The sequence below is a fragment of the Ailuropoda melanoleuca genome, chromosome 2, assembly GCF_002007445.2.
Source record: "Ailuropoda melanoleuca isolate Jingjing chromosome 2, ASM200744v2, whole genome shotgun sequence".
Lineage (NCBI taxonomy): Eukaryota > Metazoa > Chordata > Mammalia > Carnivora > Ursidae > Ailuropoda > Ailuropoda melanoleuca.
In genome coordinates this window covers 92,558,250-92,576,345 of record NC_048219.1, presented here as the reverse complement: position 1 = coordinate 92,576,345, position 18,096 = coordinate 92,558,250, and the positions used below count along the sequence as shown (strand labels likewise).

At 60.4% G+C, this 18,096-nt stretch overlaps 3 protein-coding genes across 8 annotated transcripts in view; 2 read left to right on the top strand and 1 right to left on the bottom strand.

The window, feature by feature from the left end:
• Nucleotides 1–4,520, top strand: part of MYO7B (myosin VIIB) — a 92,102-nt gene extending 87,582 nt beyond the window's left edge. For all 3 annotated transcript variants that reach the window (XM_034654336.1, XM_034654337.1, XM_034654338.1), the window contains 8 exons: nt 685–798; nt 1,114–1,201; nt 1,773–1,879; nt 2,360–2,545; nt 2,839–2,955; nt 3,136–3,219; nt 3,412–3,531; nt 3,937–4,520. In XM_034654336.1, the coding sequence (XP_034510227.1) occupies nt 685–798; nt 1,114–1,201; nt 1,773–1,879; nt 2,360–2,545; nt 2,839–2,955; nt 3,136–3,219; nt 3,412–3,531; nt 3,937–4,038 (918 nt within the window). In that variant the 3' untranslated portion in view covers nt 4,039–4,520. The remainder of the gene's footprint in view (nt 1–684; nt 799–1,113; nt 1,202–1,772; nt 1,880–2,359; nt 2,546–2,838; nt 2,956–3,135; nt 3,220–3,411; nt 3,532–3,936) is intronic.
• A 473-nt stretch (nt 4,521–4,993) lies between these two features.
• The window catches only part of LIMS2 (LIM zinc finger domain containing 2), a 70,164-nt gene continuing 57,061 nt past the window's right edge, over nt 4,994–18,096 (bottom strand). For 3 of the 4 annotated variants that reach the window (XM_034654346.1, XM_034654344.1, XM_034654343.1), the window contains 5 exons: nt 9,378–9,527; nt 8,596–8,746; nt 7,567–7,659; nt 6,699–6,937; nt 4,994–6,098 (listed from right to left, as the gene is read on the bottom strand). In XM_034654346.1, coding sequence (XP_034510237.1) covers nt 5,951–6,098; nt 6,699–6,937; nt 7,567–7,659; nt 8,596–8,746; nt 9,378–9,527 — 781 coding nt within the window. In that variant the 3' untranslated portion in view covers nt 4,994–5,950. The remainder of the gene's footprint in view (nt 6,099–6,698; nt 6,938–7,566; nt 7,660–8,595; nt 8,747–9,377; nt 9,528–18,096) is intronic. The other variant, XM_011235377.3, reaches the window with a different exon arrangement.
• Nucleotides 12,818–17,742, top strand: GPR17 (G protein-coupled receptor 17). The gene is made up of 2 exons (XM_019808431.2): nt 12,818–12,919; nt 16,691–17,742. Exon 2 carries the CDS (start codon nt 16,723–16,725, stop codon nt 17,740–17,742), a length of 1,020 nt encoding a protein of 339 aa, XP_019663990.1. The 5' UTR covers nt 12,818–12,919; nt 16,691–16,722.

The following is an 18,096-nucleotide window of genomic DNA, read 5'->3' as shown; positions in this document are numbered from 1 at the left end:
GCCATTAGTTGTGCCTGTGGACCCAGCCCCTGTTGGCTGCTTGGGACAGGGAAGGAGAGGTGGGAGGGGAGACATTAGGCCCCAGCTGTGTGGAGAGGCCCCAGCCGAGTGGCGGCAGTGAGGGGCAGAGGGCCGAGAACCATGCTCCCTTGCAGTCTTTCCCAGCGGCAGTGTGGCCTTTACAGTCTTGGAGACAACGGGTCCCACAAGGGAAAGTTCCCACAGTCTGGCTGCAGGGCTCCCTAAGCAAGTTCAAAAGGCCAAGCCTCCTGGGCCCCCAAGACAGTGCACTCTGACCGAACAACATAAGCATCCGGCCAGTTTTCTAGAAGGGAAGGCTTCTCCTTCTCAGGCTAGGGCACGTCCAGACAATCTTCTATTTTTTTTTTAAGATTTATTTATTTTAGAGACAGAGAGAGAGCTCCTGTATGAGCACACACTAGCAGGGGGAGGGGGAGAGAGAGAATCCCAAGCAGACTCCCTGCTGAACAAGGAGTCGACACGGGGCTCAATCTCAGGACACCGGGATTATGACCTGAGCTGAAATCACAAGTTGGACACTCAACCGACAGAGCCACCCAGACGCCCCTCCCGCCAACCTGAAGGAGAACCAACCCCAGGCTGTGAGGGGTCATCGCAGGCTGAGCCTGGTCCTTAGATGTTCACACATTCCTCTCTGCCCAGATGCTGGAGGTGGGCACCCACACCCGGGTGCGGGACGTGTGCCAGAGCGTCGCCACCAGGCTGCAGCTGGCCTCCTGGGAAGGCTGCAGCCTCTTCATCAAGATCGCTGACAAGGTGCCGTGGGCTGGGCGGGCCAGGGGTGGCGGGAAAGGCGGGCAGATGTCTGGCGTATGTGGCATTCTCCCCCGTGCACTGGGCCAGGCCCCTCACTGCACGCAGGCTGTCAGGACGAAGGGAGGTGGGCTTATGGAGCAGCACAATGTGGGGACAGGCCCCCAAGCAAGTGAGAGCCAACTCTGAGCAGCACCTAGCCTCCCAGGCCATAGATGGGCTGGCCGGACCCAGGCCCTCAGCAACCCCTGGAGGGCTCTCCCTTGGAAGGCCTTCTACATGCACACATCCCTCTGCCTTCCTCCCCACCCACCCCAGGTCATCAGCCAGAAGGAGGGAGACTTCTTCTTTGACTCCTTGCGACAAGTGTCTGATTGGGTGAAGAAAAACAAGCCCCAGAAAGAAGGTAAGGGGAGCAGGGTCGGGGCAAGGAAGGAGGGATGTGGCTGGGATGGAGGGGGCAGGGAGTGAGGGGACAGTCTGCCTCCCTGGGCCAGGGTCAGAAGGTTCCCCTGGCACCTCTTGCATGGCCCCTGCCCATTCCTTTACTCGTTCTCCCTTATATCCCCTGGGTCATGGGTATGGCTCGACCTGGGGCCAGGCGGGCAGGGACAGGGCATGGGGCCAGGCCTAGAACAGATGGCTGGGCTGCAGGGTGATGAAGGCTGTGTGGGGGCCAGACTCCCACAGAGAGGTCCAGGAGCATCCCTGGGGAGGGTGGCGTCTACATCACTCCTGAAGGATGAGGAAGAGTTGGGGGTGAGGGAGGAAGAGGGGGTGAGGTTTTCCAGCAGGAGAGGCAGCGGGAGCAAACACAGCAGTGATGGGGGCGTTGGGGGCATCAAGGCGCATGTGCTGCAGGCGGGGTCCGAGGAGGGGGCAGCAATGCCCAGGCCACAAGAAGGGGTGGGGAGCACAGGTCCAAGCGTCGGCTGGGCCGCAGGACAGCCTTGGTGCTCACTGGCCCCCCTGGCCAGGGGCCCCCGTGACGCTCCCCTACCAGGTGTACTTCATGCGGAAATTGTGGCTCAACGTGACCCCGGGGAAGGACGTGAATGCAGACACCATACTTCATTACCACCAGGTACCGGGGCAGGCTCCCTCCTGGTGGGTATTTGGGTGCACCGTCACTCCATCTCACACCTGCCCTGAGAGGTGGTGGGGGAGGCAGCAGGCAGCAGCTCCCTTGCTCCAGGGCACCTCCCCTCTCCAGGGGCTTCTGGAGGTCCTTTGAGGCCCCGTGTGGTGGGCAGGCTGAGCCCCTGAGGGTTCTGCAGCCAGGAGCAGAGGGCCAACAGCCTTGGGGGACAGTGACCATACCAACACCTACAGCATGATTGCTGGGAAGGGGAGGGAACAGAGGGTCCCCACTACATAGGGGTAGGGCAGGCCACCACCTCCATGGTGAGACATCAGGGAGCCCAGCCCTGCCCTGCCTTGATGGTCGCTGGCCCTGCCAGAAGCCCTCCCCTCTGTCTCCTGGCTGGGTGTGAGCTAACACCTCTGCCACCCGAGCATGAAGGGTCGGGGGCAGCGGCCTAAAGCCAACATGTCCGTCACCCAGGAGCTGCCCAAGTACCTTCGTGGGTTCCACAAGTGTTCTCGGGAGGATGCTGTCCACCTGGCGGGCCTCATCTACAAGGCCCAGTTTGACAATGACCGGTCCCAGCTAGCTAGTATCCCCAAGATCCTGCGGGAACTTGTGCCTGAGAACCTCACACGTCTAATGTCCTCCGAGGAATGGAAAAAGGTCCTTGATGGGGCTGGGGAGGGGGCCCTGGGGTACATGGGTGCCAGGCCCTGCATGGGCAAGATGGGCACATTCTGGGCATGGAGGGTATGCTGGGTCTGCGAGTGTCACTCCTTCCCCATGCCGTCCACAGCACCTGGGCGATGGGTCCTCTATGTGCCGAGGACACACTTGGCTCTAAGTGCCCTCAAGGCTGGCCGCTGCTTTGGACTGGGGCCTCAGGGACCCTGTGTGGAGGGCCTGCTCTGGCCCTGTCCCCCACTCAGGCCCTCACTGGCCCTTACCTCCCCCAGAACATCCTTCTGGCCTATGACAAGCACAAGGACAAGACAGTAGGGGAGGCCAAAGTGGCCTTCCTCAAGTGGATCTGCCGGTGGCCCACGTTTGGGTCTGCCTTCTTCGAGGTGAAGGTAGGCCTCACCCAGCTCTGGCCCCAGCAGCCTAAGCCCCTCTTTAAACCCACGTCTAGGGGTGGGCCTGGCCACCTGGTTTGGAAGGAGCATGTGTGCACGTGCGTGCACGTGTGTGCCTCAGGGAGGTGGCCTCTGGTCTCCTCGGCTGGACTATGACCACTGTGCCCCCCTCCCCAGCAAACCTCGGAGCCCTCCTACCCGGACATCATCCTCATCGCCATCAACCGGCACGGGGTTCTACTTATCCACCCCAAGACCAAGGTAGCAGCAGGGCCCCAATGGGGCTGGGGAAGCTGCTAGGGTCCCGGTACCCCCGCACAGGTGGTACCCCCCTGCCCTTCTGTCCCCCCTCACACAGCCCTGTGGGCTCTGGAGGACCCCAGAGCAGCAGCTCTGACTCAGGCCCCCTAGGCCCCCTGGGCTTCAGCTGGTTCCTGCCCTCTCTGCCCCCAGGAACCGCTCACCACCTACCCCTTCACCAAGATCTCCAGCTGGAGCAGTGGCAGCACCTACTTCCACATGGCTCTGGGGAGCCTGGCCCGGGGCAGCCGCTTGCTATGTGAGACCTCTCTGGTGAGCCCCAGACCTGGGGGCCTCCTGGGCATCCCAGGTCCCTTCCCCTAACCCAGACACACAGGACACAGAGGCACCGGGGACCCCAGACTGCCACCAGGCAAGTGGCTCGTGATGAGGGCCTGGCTCCCTGTGCCCAGCATGGGCCAGGCCAGGGTGGGCCAGCAGAGTCTGGGAAGGAGGAGCCGCAGGAAAAAGGCTGGGAGTGTCATCCAGGGATCATAACAGCAAGGCCTGGTGTGGGCCCCCTGTGGTCCCGGGCCACTCCGAGGAGGGAGGAGGACTCTGTTCTCAGCAGCAGGAGCCCTGCTCGCCTCTTCACACGCTGTCCAGTGTGTCCTTGAGGCAGAAGCACGGCACTGCCACTGCCCCTCACGGCCTCCAACCTCCCCTTCCCCTGTCCAGGGCTACAAGATGGATGACCTGCTGACGTCATATGTGCAGCAGCTCCTGAGCTCTGTGAACAAGCAGCGGGGCTCCCAGGCCCCAGCCCTGGCCGATCCCTAGCACCGGGCGCTCAATTGCCCACTCACAGAACCTTCCCCATCGGGGGTCCTGATGCCACTTCCCTAAGGCCCTCTTCTTGGCCCAGGGCCTGCCCTCCTGCCAGCTTTTCATGCTGCCCTCTCCCCAGAACACACCCCCACACCCCTCAGCACACCAGGTAGGCCTCCTTCCCCGAGGAGCCGACAATGGAGGCGAAAGTGGGGAGCCCAGGGCGGGGCCTGGAGTATCAGGCCTCCAGGCTGATGGGTGGATTGCTGAAAGGACTCCCCCAAGAATGTTCAATAAAAATTCCTGAAGCAGTGTGCAGTGTGTTAGAGAAGCCAGGGGTGGGGGGCACGCAGGTGGGCAGGAGGCCGAGGAGACCCTGACCAGCAAAAGGTCCTTTCCAGAAAAAGCAAAAAGCATTGTGACTTCTCTGGGGACTCCTGGATGACAACTCCTTTCTCAGGGAATGACTTCGTGGTTTCTCCCCGCTCCCTTCGTCTGCTTTCCCCCTCCCTCCTGCCTCTTCCTGTGAGGTCCCTTTGCACACCTTTCTCCTTCCCCCGCAGGGCACTGGGGCACATAACTGCCACAGGAGGGCCTGGTGCGGGTGCAGGCCAGGACTGTCTGCTCTCTGGCTGCTGGCTTTACGCAGAGGCCAGCCTGTGCCCAGGCAGGAGCAGAGCTGGATGCAGGGCCTCAGTGGCCTGGGTTCATCCCACCAGGCTGGCAGGCTCCATCCTACCCACCTGGCCAGCCTTCACGGACTGAGCATTTCTGTCTGGACTAGTCTCCGAGGCCTGACGGCAGCCTGGCCCTGCCAACAAGACCTGGGTCCCAACTGGATGTCTCTCTCACCTGTCCTGTTTGGTGTCTGTCTCGCTAAGCATTCAACAGCCCCAAAGCACTGTGTCCATGGGGGCTGCTGCCTCACCTGCTCACTCCGTCGCCAAAAATCACGCAGGCCATGCGGTTGTGTAAATAAGCCTTCATTCATTATGCAAGCACAAGGCCCTGTGCTGGCCACGGAGGAAGTGTCGTCCCTGGAGGGTCAGAATGAGCCACCCACCTGAGCCCACTACTGTCCGCCCCCTGGCCAGCTGCGCCCAGAGGATCACGGTGTGCCCTTGTCGGGGGGTAGGGAGCAGGCAGCCCGAGCGCTACGGGGACACAGAGGAGCTTGGGGGAACCACAGTGGCCCCTGGTCCAGGGTGGAGTGGCCAAGGCTGGACTGCAGGAAGGAGGCCTCCTGAGCGATGGCGGGGAGGGGGTCCTTGTCCCTCCTGATGATTTGTGGGGTGCAGTGGCAGTTTAAGCACAAGGATCCTACTTGGTTGAGTGAGTGTGTGGCCTAGGGTCACAGGGTGGTTCCTCAGTGGCCCGCATCCACATGGCCAGGGTCACGAGGCTGGAGCAGCTGCCTGGCTGTGGTCTCCCCAGGGCCACGTGCGCACAGTGGGACCACTATGAGGTGGAGGCTGGCCCAGCTCCCACAGGAGAATGTGAGCTGCCGGGTACCCCTGCAGGGCTGGGAGCAGTGGCCCACGACCAAGGGCCAGGTGACCCCAGGCCCTGAGTCATTCATGTCCCTGGTGGACCTGAAGCTACAGCTTGTGGGCCCTGCGTCTGCCCCATGCCTGCAGAGAAGGAAAGAGAGGAGCCCGTGGCAAGGGAGAGAAGAGAGTCCTGGGGAGGAGGTGGAGGTGAGGGACTAGGGGACAAAGGAGGGGGTGGTGAGCAAAGAACAGGGGAGGGAGGTGGGGAACGGAAAGAAGGAGGGGGGAGAAGAGGTGCAGGAGGGAAGAAGGGGAAGAGGGAAGGAAGGAGGAGGAGGCCACAGACAGGGAGCAGAAATGAGGAGTGGAGGCAGCAAGGGAAGGGGGCACCAGCAGGTGGGGGAGACGAAGGCAGAGGGCAGGCAGGAGGCCCCTCAGGCGGAGTTGAGGCCCACGGACTTGGGCTGGGCCTTGCGGGCGGCCAGCTCCGACAGCTTCTTCAGGCGCTTCTTCAGCTCCAGTGGGAACTTCTCATAGCATCTCTTACACACAGGCTTCATGTCGAACTCCACAAACTTGTTCCTGGGGAGGAGGTCCGGCAGTCAGGAGAGCCCCAGGCCCCACCCACTCAGCCTGCAGGGGCGGAACAGGGGGCTTCCCTTGGCCCCTGGCCCACAGCAGTCCCAGTCCCAGGGTGAGCCTCTGGCCGAGGGTCACAGTAGACAAGGAAGCAGGCCTCCAGGCCTCCTTTCTGTCCCAGAGGCTTCTGATACTCCAGAACCATCCATGACTCCCTACTGTCCTCAGAAACCTGGGCTCCATCTCACCTTCCAGCTCCAGCCTCCTGCGGTTTCCTGGAGGAGCCAGCGGAACATCCTGTTCCCTGAGCTGGAATGCCCTTCCCTCCTCAGAGCCCAGTGTCTTTGCTGGTGTGTTGGAGGCTCACATCACTTCCCCTCTCACCAGGCCCTGGGGCCCTGCGCTCTGTCTCCTTGGGGCTGGGGCTGCCCCTTGCTGCCACCGCATCCCCAGGGCCTGACCACGGCAGGTCCCCAGCAAAAGCCCGATGAGGCTTCCAAGGGAAGCTCGCTCTGAGCTCCCACGATGGGCTGCAGGAGGGGGAAGGTGCTGTGCAGCCCGCTCTCCGCACCCTGGACACCCCAGGAGGCCAGTGCCACTTACTTCAGGGTGAGCTTGCTGTTGCAGGCGGAGCAGGAGAAGCAGGGCACGCACCAGGCCTTGTTGAGGGCTGACACCACTGTGAGGGGCGGTGCGGGCAGGCTTAGCAGGCCCTGCAGCTGCAGGACCCACACGCCACAGGGAGGGCAGGCACGCGCCAGGGGTGTGAGGGACAGGGACAGAGGCGCCTTACCGTCACCCTCGATCACATGACTGCAGTTATAGCAGACGTCCCCAAAGAGCTGCAGACAGAGCAGGTGTCAAACTGGTGGCAGGCAGTCATGTCCCAGCTCGGGGCCAAGGCTGCCATCTGGCCCCCATCCCACCCCAAACAGGCATCCTCCTGAGACTCCTGGGCCCTTCCTGGCGGGGCGCGGTCTCAGGCCCAAGGTGAGGGCACCCCTGGCCCATCAGAATCCCCACCGTCGGGTGGACAGCAGGGTGAGCCACTGCTCCCAGGAAGACCCCGTTTCTCCTGCTGGCGTCCCTGAGAGGGACGGGCCAGGGCCATGCCCCCTGACTTCTGGACCACAGCAAGTGGGCAGCCCTGCCAGACTGGCAGGAGGGAGAAGGACAGCAGCACGTGTCACTCCCACGAGCCCAGGGCCTCACAGAGCTCTCTCATTCAGCTCCCACAGCAGGTCTGGGTCAGCGTCTGAAATGGCACTGAGCACCCAGCCCAGCCAGCCTCAACACTCACCACAGGCTCCGGAGGGGCCGCCCCGTCCTCTCCTACCCAGATGGGTGCTTGCAGCACTCTGGCCGCTCACACCAGCTCATCTCCCTGAGGGCTCCCCACGGCCCCACAGCTGCCCTCCAGACCTGGGCCTCCACAGGCCCTGCCCATCCTCCCTCTGCCCCTGGGCCCCACCTGGTTGTAGTGGGTCTCACAGTAGGCCAGGCCCTTCTTCTCATAGTGCCGGTGCCCCAGGAACGGCTTCTCACACTTGGCGCAGACAAAGTGCTGAGAGGAGAGGGGGCAGGCAGGGCCGCTCAGGGCCGGAGCAGCCACCCCCGGGGGCAGGGGGAAGGAGTGCCTCACTGGGCTCTCCGCTGGGCAGTGGGGCTGACACCTCCGTGGACTGCCCACGAGTCAGCAGACCCCACTCCTTCCCCAGGGCACGTGACACATGTCACCATCCTCTCCGGGACTGCTCCCCGCCCCAGCAACTGCGGCCGAAGTCATCAGGTGCTATGAGGTGCCTGCAGCATGGTGGGCCTCCCCACGGGGGCCGCTCTGTTATAAGCATAGCACCTCCCCGGAAGGCTGCGTATGTCCTCCTCCTCTGGGCAGCCCCTGCAGGCCCCGGGCCACTGAGCAGCATCTTCCAGTTCCTATGGCGTGTGGGGATTCGCCCTCCTTATGGGGGTCGGGGGGCATGGCCTGCATCAGAACCTTCCCGAAGAGGCTGCCCAAGGCCTAGTCAGGGCATCAGGGAATGCAAGTCTCCCTTCCAACAGGTGTCTGTAAGGCCATCAGAGCCCACGGTGCAAAGCTGAGCGTTCCAGGTGACCCAGGCAGACACGCCCAAGGAGCTCCGCCAGCAGGTGCACCCAGCTTCTGTGTCTACATGACGCTGTACACAGCTAGTTCTGCCAACCATAATCCCATCGGGTGTCTTAGGCAGACTGTCCCCAAGGTTTTCTCATGACTTTGGAATCCTCCAGAAGGCCAGGACAGGGAGGAAAAAGGTGGGGGCAGCTGCCTGACCATGGTCTGTGCACTCAGGTCTCCTGGCTCCCATGGAGACCAGGGACGAGGAGGGGCAGCAGTACCCAGGAGGAGGTCCCTGCTGGGAGCAAGCCATAGGGCCTGGGTGGGAGTGTGGAGGGGCTGTAGGGCCAGACTTCGAATATAACAGCGAGCCTGGGGCACTCCCCACCTCCTGGTCTCGCTCACCTCCACGTGCCACTGCTTGCCCAGCGCATTGACCACACGGCCCTCGATGGGCCGGCGACAGGCCCCACAGATGGGGACGCCCATCTTATCGTGGCAGGGCAGGCAATAGAGCTCACCCTTAAGCTCTCGGGCCTCTGCAGTCAGCTCCTTCCTGGAAAATAGAGCACAGCCTCAGATGACACCCTTGCCCCATTGCAGGGTCCCACCAGCCCCTCCAGCCCCAGGGAGCAGCTTCCGGAGAGGCCCCGCTCTGGTCCAACACAGCACCCAGGGCAGGCGGCTCTTTGATCTCTGGTCTCTTCGGGGACTTCCTGTGCCCCAGACAGGCCCCAGGGCACAAGATTCCCGCAGAGGCCTCGCAGAACGCCGTCTGTGTTGTGCATTGTCAGGCCCTCTGAGAAGCAGATCTGTTCTCTGGCCCCCTCCGCACCAGACTGGGTGTCTGGGGCAGGGATGAGGGAATCGTCCGCGGCTGCTTTCCCCTCTCCTCCCCTCTCCAACACGATCACCAACCCCTCCTCCTTGCCCTGTCCCTCCAAGCCTTTGATTCCTTTCTCCCAGCTTCCAGGGGCCCAGCCCTCCCTCACTGTCCCCAGCAGCCTCACGCAAGGGCTCCCTGAACAGGGGACTGGAGAGAGGAGTTTCCTGCGGCGATGCCCTCTATGTCTGCCCTGCACCCACTCTCCGACTGGTCCACCCCTCCTGTCCCATCACTGTCCTGCGTGGGGGTCCCACCCGGCTCACCACCTGCCCCCCCCACGGGGACTCAGCTGTGCACGTACCCACAGTGGGTGCAACTGAAGTGGTCTGGGTGGTAGGCATCATTCTTGAACATAAGGGGCTGCTCATCAATGACCAGATGGCACCGCTGACAGACATACTTGCCCAGGCCCTTGGCCTTCTCCCGGTTGTGGCAAGGCCGGCACAGGTGCCTGTGGGAAGTGAGGCAGGTGTCAGGGGCCGACTGCTCACTCCCCCTCTTCCTCCCCAGACAGCATGGGCCACCTCCTGGGAGAAGAGACCCCTGGACTCCCGCCTGAAGTTTTAACCATGCCCGTAAGCCTCAAGGGGCTCAGCCGGTGATCCAGAAAAGCAAGCTAACCAATCCTGACGCAGGAAGGCCACAGAGGTGCCCTCTGAAAAGGGGACTCCTGCACTGGAAAATGACAAGAAAGAGAACACCAGAATGTTGGTGTTTGCCATCTTTGGATGGCAGAGCAAACACAATAGTTTTCTTCTCCCCACTTTTTCTGAGCCTAGGACGTCATATGGAATAGAGTAGACATTTCATTGCCATTTCCTGAAAGCTTAATTTTATTTTTCAAACGTCTTTGAACATGGGTGTGTGACTGAATCGTGACTGTTAGCTTGAAAACCCTGCTATGCCCAGCAGAGCGGCCAAGGAGGGCCAGGTCTGTCTGGCCTGCACACCCCCTTCCTTTGGGGTCTGTCAGACAAAGAGGGACCCATACATCTACAGACTTTCTGTCTCCAAAGACAAGCACAGCTGTGTCAGACGGAGGCCCCCAAACCCAGGAACTATCGTTACAGAGTCTTTTTTGTAAAGACCTCAGAGTAATTTCTGATGCTACCCCTTGCGTTGGGCAACAGCTGTGGTCTCTACTGAGAGAGAAATCAACATGGTTTCTGTTTCCTTGTGCCTCAAAGGTGGCAGGAATTTAGATTCAGGGTCTCCAAGCAAAGATGTACAAAGGCCCCAATCCATTACTCCCATCCCCCAGCTGCTACCCCAGTCTGTAGTGTTCCTGATGCTTCCGGGCCCTCCCTTCCTGCCTTCCCAGGCACCCATCCACAGGGAGCCTCTCTACCCCTCACCAGCCTCCACGGGGACCTGACACCCACAGTCAGTCTCTTATAACCAGATCAAGGAATCTAGTTAAGGGATTAACTCTCCGACTCATGGTCCAATCCTAGATGCAGGTCCAACCCACTGTCCATGGCCTCAACCACAACGCCTGCCACCTCACTGGTGTCTGGACTCCCTGCAGCGTAACACTGCTGTCTGCTTGCCTTGTTTGTGTCTTATCACCACAGTGGGCACAGATGAGTGCCCCGCAGCCACTTGTTAAGGCTTACTGGCTCCAGGCTGTGCCCCGCACAGGGTAGCAGCTCAGTCCGAGTCTCTGGTATGTGAGTGAATGAATGATTGTCAAAGAGAGGAAGGGAGAGACAGTGGGTATCATCTCCCATGACAATACAGCCAGGCCAGGACTGGGAGCCAGTCCCCTCACCAGGGCCCCCTGACTCCACCTACCCACGGGACACAGAGGTGCCGGGTCGCTGCAGTCTTCATCTCCCTGACTAAGGCTTGCCCCTTCGGTCCCCAGATCCCTGTCCCCACCCCCACTCACCCAGACACCCAGACCCCCTGCCACAGCAGGCCCAAGCCAACTGTTCCCCCAGCCTCCGGACCACTGTGGCTCACCCTCTCCACACCACACCTGCCACCTGCTCGTGCCTCTGCCACAGACACAGCATTTATTCCCTAGGACCCCACTCCCAATTTTGGTGACTACTCAGCATTACAACACTCAAGCCACATGAAATAACTTTCGTTTCAAAGTTATAGAATTAATACAACTCCCATTCTGCTGCAACGATTGATGCCCTCGCAGCTACTGTCAGCAATCACCCAACAACAGAAATAGCCAGTAAGACACCTTGTATCAAATCCGTGTGAGCCGGTCCTTCTGGTCCTCCACGAGGGGCAGTGCAGGGGAGGGGCCCGGCCCTGGTCGCTCCCCTGCAAACCCCACTGGCTCCCACCCAAGACCAAGGGACCACAAGGACCCCCAGGTGGGAAATGTCTTTTTTTTTCTTTAGATTTTATTTATTTGAGAGAGAAAGAGGGAGAGAGGAAGAAGCAGACTCCCCACTGAGCAGGGAACCCAATGTGGGGCTCGATCGCAGGACTCCAAGACCGTGACCCGAACCAAAGGCAGAAGCTTAACTGACTGAGCCACCCAGGCACTCCGGAAAACGTTTTTTCAACAGACCTGATCCAAGCACTGGATCTAAAGGTAATCTGTCAAATTATTTTTCTGGGTAGAATGAAGATGGAACCTAAGAATTCCAGCATCAAGGTGCAACAGAAAAACGAGAATGAACCAAAACATTAACACACACAAATCGTAAGTTGTGGAGTGACACATGCTTGGGTTCAAACCCTGGCTCTGACACTTCCTGGCAAGTTATCGCACCTCTCCGAGCCCGTTTCCTCACCTGTAGAATAAGGGATAATCCCAACTGCACAGGGCCGTGTGAAAAATTTAAGATAGCACACATGGTGACCACTTCTCAACGATAGCTATGTACATCTTCTTAATGTTTTAACTAAAAAATGTAAAGGCATGATGATTTGGTTCCCTGTGTTACTGGCTGTATCATTCGGGGAGAGACGGGGTGAAACGAGCTTTGCTCGCTCTGTCTCTGGAGCAGCCACTGCCCACATCCCAACACCCCCCAGCCTCAAGCCACCCCCAGGAGGAGTCCTGGGGACTCCTAGGCAGTGGGCAGCAGTGGCCCTCTTCCCAGGCCTCCTGTCCAGAGGAGAAGCCCGCACAGGTAAGGGCCAGGCCTCGCGGGCTGAGCTGCGTCCCCACAGACACAGACAGCGCCCCATTATGAGGCAGCCTGCAGCTGTGCCCTGCTCAAGATAAAGGCCATGATTTATTCTGCACGTCCGAACGGAGCCTAATTATACGGGGCAAGACACAAGGACCCTATAGCAAGTGTCCTGAAAGAGTCCCCTCTCATTCGACCAAACAAGGCTCCTCAGCCTCCCACCCTCCCCATTCACAAGACCCCCCTCTACTGTCACGGTGCAGGCTTGGGAGCCCAGGCCCGTTGCCATGGCGGCCAGCCCCTCCCTGCCCCCCATTGGTAGGAAATTATCCTGTGCTGAAACGTCCTCTTGTCTCTGTCAGTCCCAGCCAGGCCCCCCACCCCGCCCAGCCCGCGCCTACTCCGCGGCTTCGAACATAGTCACACACTCGGCCTCTGTGGCGCTCAGTGGCCAGGCTGGCGGGGGAGGGGGGGTGGCACGCGGGCTGGGAGACACTGGAATATTCACGACCCAGTGGCAGCACAGGCAGCCGTAGGAGTGGCCCACACAACAAGGAACCTCTCGGAATGAAGCGGCCTTTCAGGGCCAGAGGGGCTGCAGCCTCCCCTCCTCTCCTTAAATAGCCAGGCTTCCACCACAGCTGCACGGAGCCGGCCGCCAGCGCCACCACCCACTGGCCACAGCCCACCTGCCACCCCGCAGCCCTCCTGCCCTTGTGCCCGGACCCGGCTGTGAGAGGTAAGGACCAGAGCCCGGTAAGGGCAGGCAGGGGGTTCAGGAGCCAAGCAGAGGCAAACTCAGAGCGTGGGCAGGGATGGGATGTGCCCGTCCCTGAGACACTCTCCAGCATAATGGCACAACCGATTTATCGAAGGCTGCCCTGGTATGAATCACGGCGGGCCCACTAGGTGGTATTCCTGTCCCACTGCCGGGGGTGGACAGGGGGTGAGTGCCTCGCGCCCAGTCCTGCGACCGCAATGAGGGTCAGCTGGAGTCAGCAGCCACCACCAGTCCACCACCGGCCCACTGTAATGAGGGGAGGAGCCAGAAGAAGGAGCAGGGAAGAAGAGGGGCCACCCCATGCGAGGAAGCTGCCGTGCCCACCTACCACAGCCCTGCCACCTCTGGTCCCTTCCTGCGGCCGCGCCCACCCACTCCTCCTTGCACGGAGGCCCAAGACCTGCCCCATGCTGCTCTCCTGACCCACAGCCCCAGACGCCCCTATGTCCAGGCCCAGGCACACTCCACGTGCCCACGCCGCCCTGTTCTACGCAGCGCTGTGGAGGAGCCTGCAGGGCAGGGGCAGGCCGAGGCTTGCACGTCTAGGGCACGCAGAGAGAGGGAAGCAGGGGCCCATTTCAGACCTTACTGCCAAAATCAGTATCAAAACTCCTACAGTGGGAGGGGTAAAGAAACCTCAACAAACCAGAAACAAGCCTAAAAGCATTTTAAAATTGAGTCTAGATCCCAGAGAGAGCACCGTGCACGTGGCCTTCAGCGGTGCTGGGAAGCTGAGGGCAGTGGGCAGGAGGCAGCCAGCCAGGTGCTGGCATGACCACCAACTGGTGCAGCCAGGCAGGCCCCACAATTGATTTAATGCTCTGCTGTCACCATCTTGAACTCCTATTTTTTGGACAAGGGGCCCTACATTTTCATTTTGCACTGGGTGCCAAAAATTACATCACCAGTCTTGGGACCAGACCCCAAGGAGGGGCCACTGAGCCTGGGAGACAATTCCAGCATGAGCCCCGAGGCCGAGACACACTCCGAGCTCTGGCACCTGGCACCCGGCAGCCCCCAGAGGCAAGGTAGTGTTCTGGGAGGCACTGGGTGTCCCTGCTAGGTGTCCCTGAGCTGACTTCCCGGTCTAGGGCCACTGTCCCTGGCCAAATAACCTTGGGCAAGTTAGCCGATTTTAAGCCTTGACTTCTTAAACCCTAATCCATAAAAGGAGGCTACCGACGCCTGCCTTTTAGGAGTGGCAGAGAGGGTAGTCAGTACCCCCAGCAGCCCTCAGGGAGGGGCTGAGTGGCACTGCACTGAGAGGCAGAGTCCAGGCGTGAGTGGCAACACAGAGCAGAAGGAACCCAGCCCCGGGCTGCACACCACCCTTCCCTCACTTGGCCCCATCCCCTCTCCCATCAGCCAGGGCTTCCCTGGCAACATCCCTCTGGTCACATGCAACAGGAAAATAACCTCTGTATTGGATTTCAGGCATCCCGACTCACTCTGGAACAGGCGAGATCATTCACACAAGGGAACTTTCCTGGGTCCCTCCAATAACTAAAATGTGATCTTATTAGCAAAGTCACCCCCTTTACTTGAGGATGGTGACTGGCCAGATGCTCTCTGCCACTCCCCTGCATCGCCCCCGGCTCTCTCCGGCTCAGGCAGCCAGCCCTCACCCTTCCACGTGTGTGTTGCGGGGGGGGGGTGCCTACAGGACCGCAGTGGTGGTTGATGAAGCCTGATGGGGAGGGTCAAGCTGCTGCCCAGCCTGATAGCCCAGCATACCCACAATCGGACCACCTGCCCTGCTCCGGCTTCTAAAGGAGGGTGTGCCGGGCCCTCCCCACACGCCTCTGTTCTTCATCCATGCCCAGCCTCCTCCTCCTCGAGGGGCTGCTGTGCTAACAGAGCTGTCACCATGCCTGCAGAGGGAAGCAAGGCCAGGAGACACTTGCAGAGAACTTGCTCCGGCTCCCCGACTGCTCAGTACAGAGCCGGGCTCAGCCGGGATAACAGCCCTGACCCGGCCATGGCCACAGCCTGTGCTGCTCCTCCAGCTGCTAGGCTGCAGCCCCCCTCTGGCCCCTCTGCAGCCCAGCCACACAGGCAGGGCTCCTAGGGGAGCCCCAGAAGCTGCACTGCGAGTGAGGGTCCGCCGGGCATGAGACTAAGCGGCTGGCGGCTGCTCAGGGATGCAGGATGTGGGGGGTCAGGGTGGAGGCGGCTCTGGCCCTGATGCCCGGCCTTCTGCCCATGCCTCCCACTCCCAGCGCTGGGGAGGGAGGCAGGCTGTTTGTGAGCTTCCCTCTCCTTTTTGGATCTCTTGAGCTGACCAAAATGAGCATGGGAGTCTGTTCCTCTGTCAGGGAGGGAGCAGGGAACACCCACCCAGAACCGGGGTTCGCCGGATGTAAATGGTCTCCAGGGGGGCTCGAGGCTCGAAGCTGGCCTCCCTCAGATGTGAGTAAACCAGGCTCAGGAGGCCAGTCAAACACAGGCTGCTTCCGTGGGCCCCAGGCCTCTCTGGGGCTGCTGGACTTGGCTGGAAAACGGTAGCCAGTCTCGCTACCTCTGGGAAAAATAGCTCTTCCTCTCCTAGAAAAGAATCTGCCTCCCAGTTGTTAAACTTCTCTGGGTAGTAAAATCCCCCCTACTGGCCCGGGGCCCAAGTGCAGGGCTTTCTAAACTACAGGTCTCCACACATTAGGATGTCTAGAATAGAGTTGGTAGGCTGAGTCCAGAAAGCTCGAGAGACCTTGGGATCCAGGCCTGGGTGGCCTCTGACCTCCCAGGAAACTGCCCACCACTATATTGCTGGTGAGGTGCTCCTGGGTGGTCAGGGCCTGGCAGGAGAGAAGCATAAAGCAGCAACACACTTGGCACTGCAGTCGGTGGGAAGTGCCACAAGGCCTGGGGTGGGGGGGCACCAAGAAGGGTGCCAGGACTCAGGGCGAGCAGGTTTCACTCTGCAAGTGGAAGGCTCTGTGCACCAGGCTCTCAGCAATAGGTGATCTAGGGGCGCCTGGGTGGCTCAGTCAGTTAGGCGTCCAACTCTTGATTTCAGCTCAGGTCATGATCTCAGCATCCTAGGATGCAGCTCCGTGTTGCGCTTCACGCTCAGCAGGGAGTCCGCTTGAGGACTCTCTCTCCCTCTGCCCCTCCCTCCACTTGGACTCCCTCTCCTCTCTCTTTCTCTCTCTCTCTCCCAAATAAATCAATCTGAAAGAAAGAGAGAGAGAAGAGAGAAAGAGAGAAGAGAGAGAGAGAAAAGAAGAAGAAAGAAAGAAAGAAAGAAAGAAAGAAAGAAAGAAAGAAAGAAAGAAAGAAAAAAAGTAATAGGTAATCTACCCACCCACCCATTGGGAGTAGAGCTCAAGGGCCCCTCGCTCCACCCCTTGCCATTCAGAAAGCATACCTGGGGAGCACAGCAGAAAATATGGGGCCCCTCCCTCCATCCCAGAGCCCAGGCAGACAGGATTCACTCCCCACTCTCTGCGTGGTCTGAGAGAGTGGACTTCTGGGACACCCCACCCAGGGCCCAGGCTCCTATATGCCCAGCAGGGATGCAGTGGCCAGTGGGAACCCGGCCCCAGAAGCAGCCTGGCAAGCTCCAGGCCCTGGCTTCATTTTTGCTTTTTGCTGAGCTTCAGAAAGCCTCTGACACTCACCCACCCCCAGATGAACACAGGGGGTGCCCTCAATAGTCCTCCCCAAGGCGATGCCGAGGTAAGATGCTTCGCAGGTCCCAGGCTCTGGAACCCGTCTGCTTGTTCCCTCCAGGCTTGTCCCCCAGCTCTGCTTCCGGCTGCAGCATGAATGGCCTGGAGGTGGCTTCCCCAAGTCTGACCACCAACTCCTCCCTGGCCACCGCAGAGCAATGTGGCCGGGAGACGCCACTGGAGAACGTCCTCTTCGCCTCCTTCTACCTCCTGGATTTCATCCTGGCTTTTGTTGGCAATGCCCTGGCCCTGTGGCTTTTCATCCGGGACCACAAGTCGGGCACGCCCGCCAACGTATTCTTGATGCACCTGGCTGTGGCCGACTTGTCCTGCGTGCTGGTCCTGCCCACGCGCCTCGTCTACCACTTCTCTGGGAACCACTGGCCATTTGGGGAAATCCCGTGCCGACTCACCGGCTTCCTCTTTTACCTCAACATGTATGCCAGCATCTACTTCCTCACGTGCATCAGCGCTGACCGCTTCCTGGCCATTGTGCACCCCGTCAAGTCCCTCAAGCTCCGCAGGCCCCTCTACGCACACCTGGCCTGTGCCTTCCTCTGGGTGGTGGTGGCCATGGCCATGGCCCCGCTACTGGTGAGCCCACAGACCGTGCAGACCAACCACACGGTCGTCTGCCTGCAGCTGTACCGGGAGAAGGCCTCCCAGCACGCCCTCGCGTCCCTGGCCGTGGCCTTCACCTTCCCGTTCGTCACCACTGTCACCTGCTACCTTCTGATCATACGCAGCCTGCGGCAGGGCCCCCGCGTGGAGAAGCGCCTCAAGAACAAGGCGGTCCGCATGATTGCCATGGTGCTCACCATCTTCCTGGTCTGCTTCGTGCCCTACCACGTCCACCGCTCCATCTACGTGCTGCACTACCACGGCAGCAGCACCTCGTGCGCCGCCCAGCGCGTCCTGGCCCTGGGAAACCGGGTCACCTCCTGCCTCACCAGCCTCAACGGGGCGCTGGACCCAGTCATGTATTTCTTTGTGGCCGAGAAGTTCCGCGATGCCCTGTGCAACCTGATCTGTGGCAAAAGGCTTTCAGGCCCACCCCCCAGCTTTGAAGGGAAAACCAATGAGAGCTCACTGAGTGCCAGGTCAGAGCTGTGAGCCCCGGGACGCCAGCCCTACACCCCACGACCACAGACTGTTCTCAGAAGGACCCCCCCCCCAGGATGCATGCCATCCAGACTCATGATGGAGAAGTCCACCTTCTCCCAAGCCACTGCCACTCTCTCCAAGGGCGGAACTCAGCGCCCAGCGCCCAGTTCTGTCTTATCTGATGCTCAAATCCCTAAAAAAGACACCTCTTGATGGGACCAATCGGCCACCCCCTCTGCAGAGACTGGGCTGGCCCTGCTCACTTGCAGTTACTGGGTATTCAATGACTTCAGCCGTGGCAAAGGGGGGCAAGGAGGCCAGAAGAACAGTTCCTGAACAATGAGTGTCTTTCTTTCCCAAGGG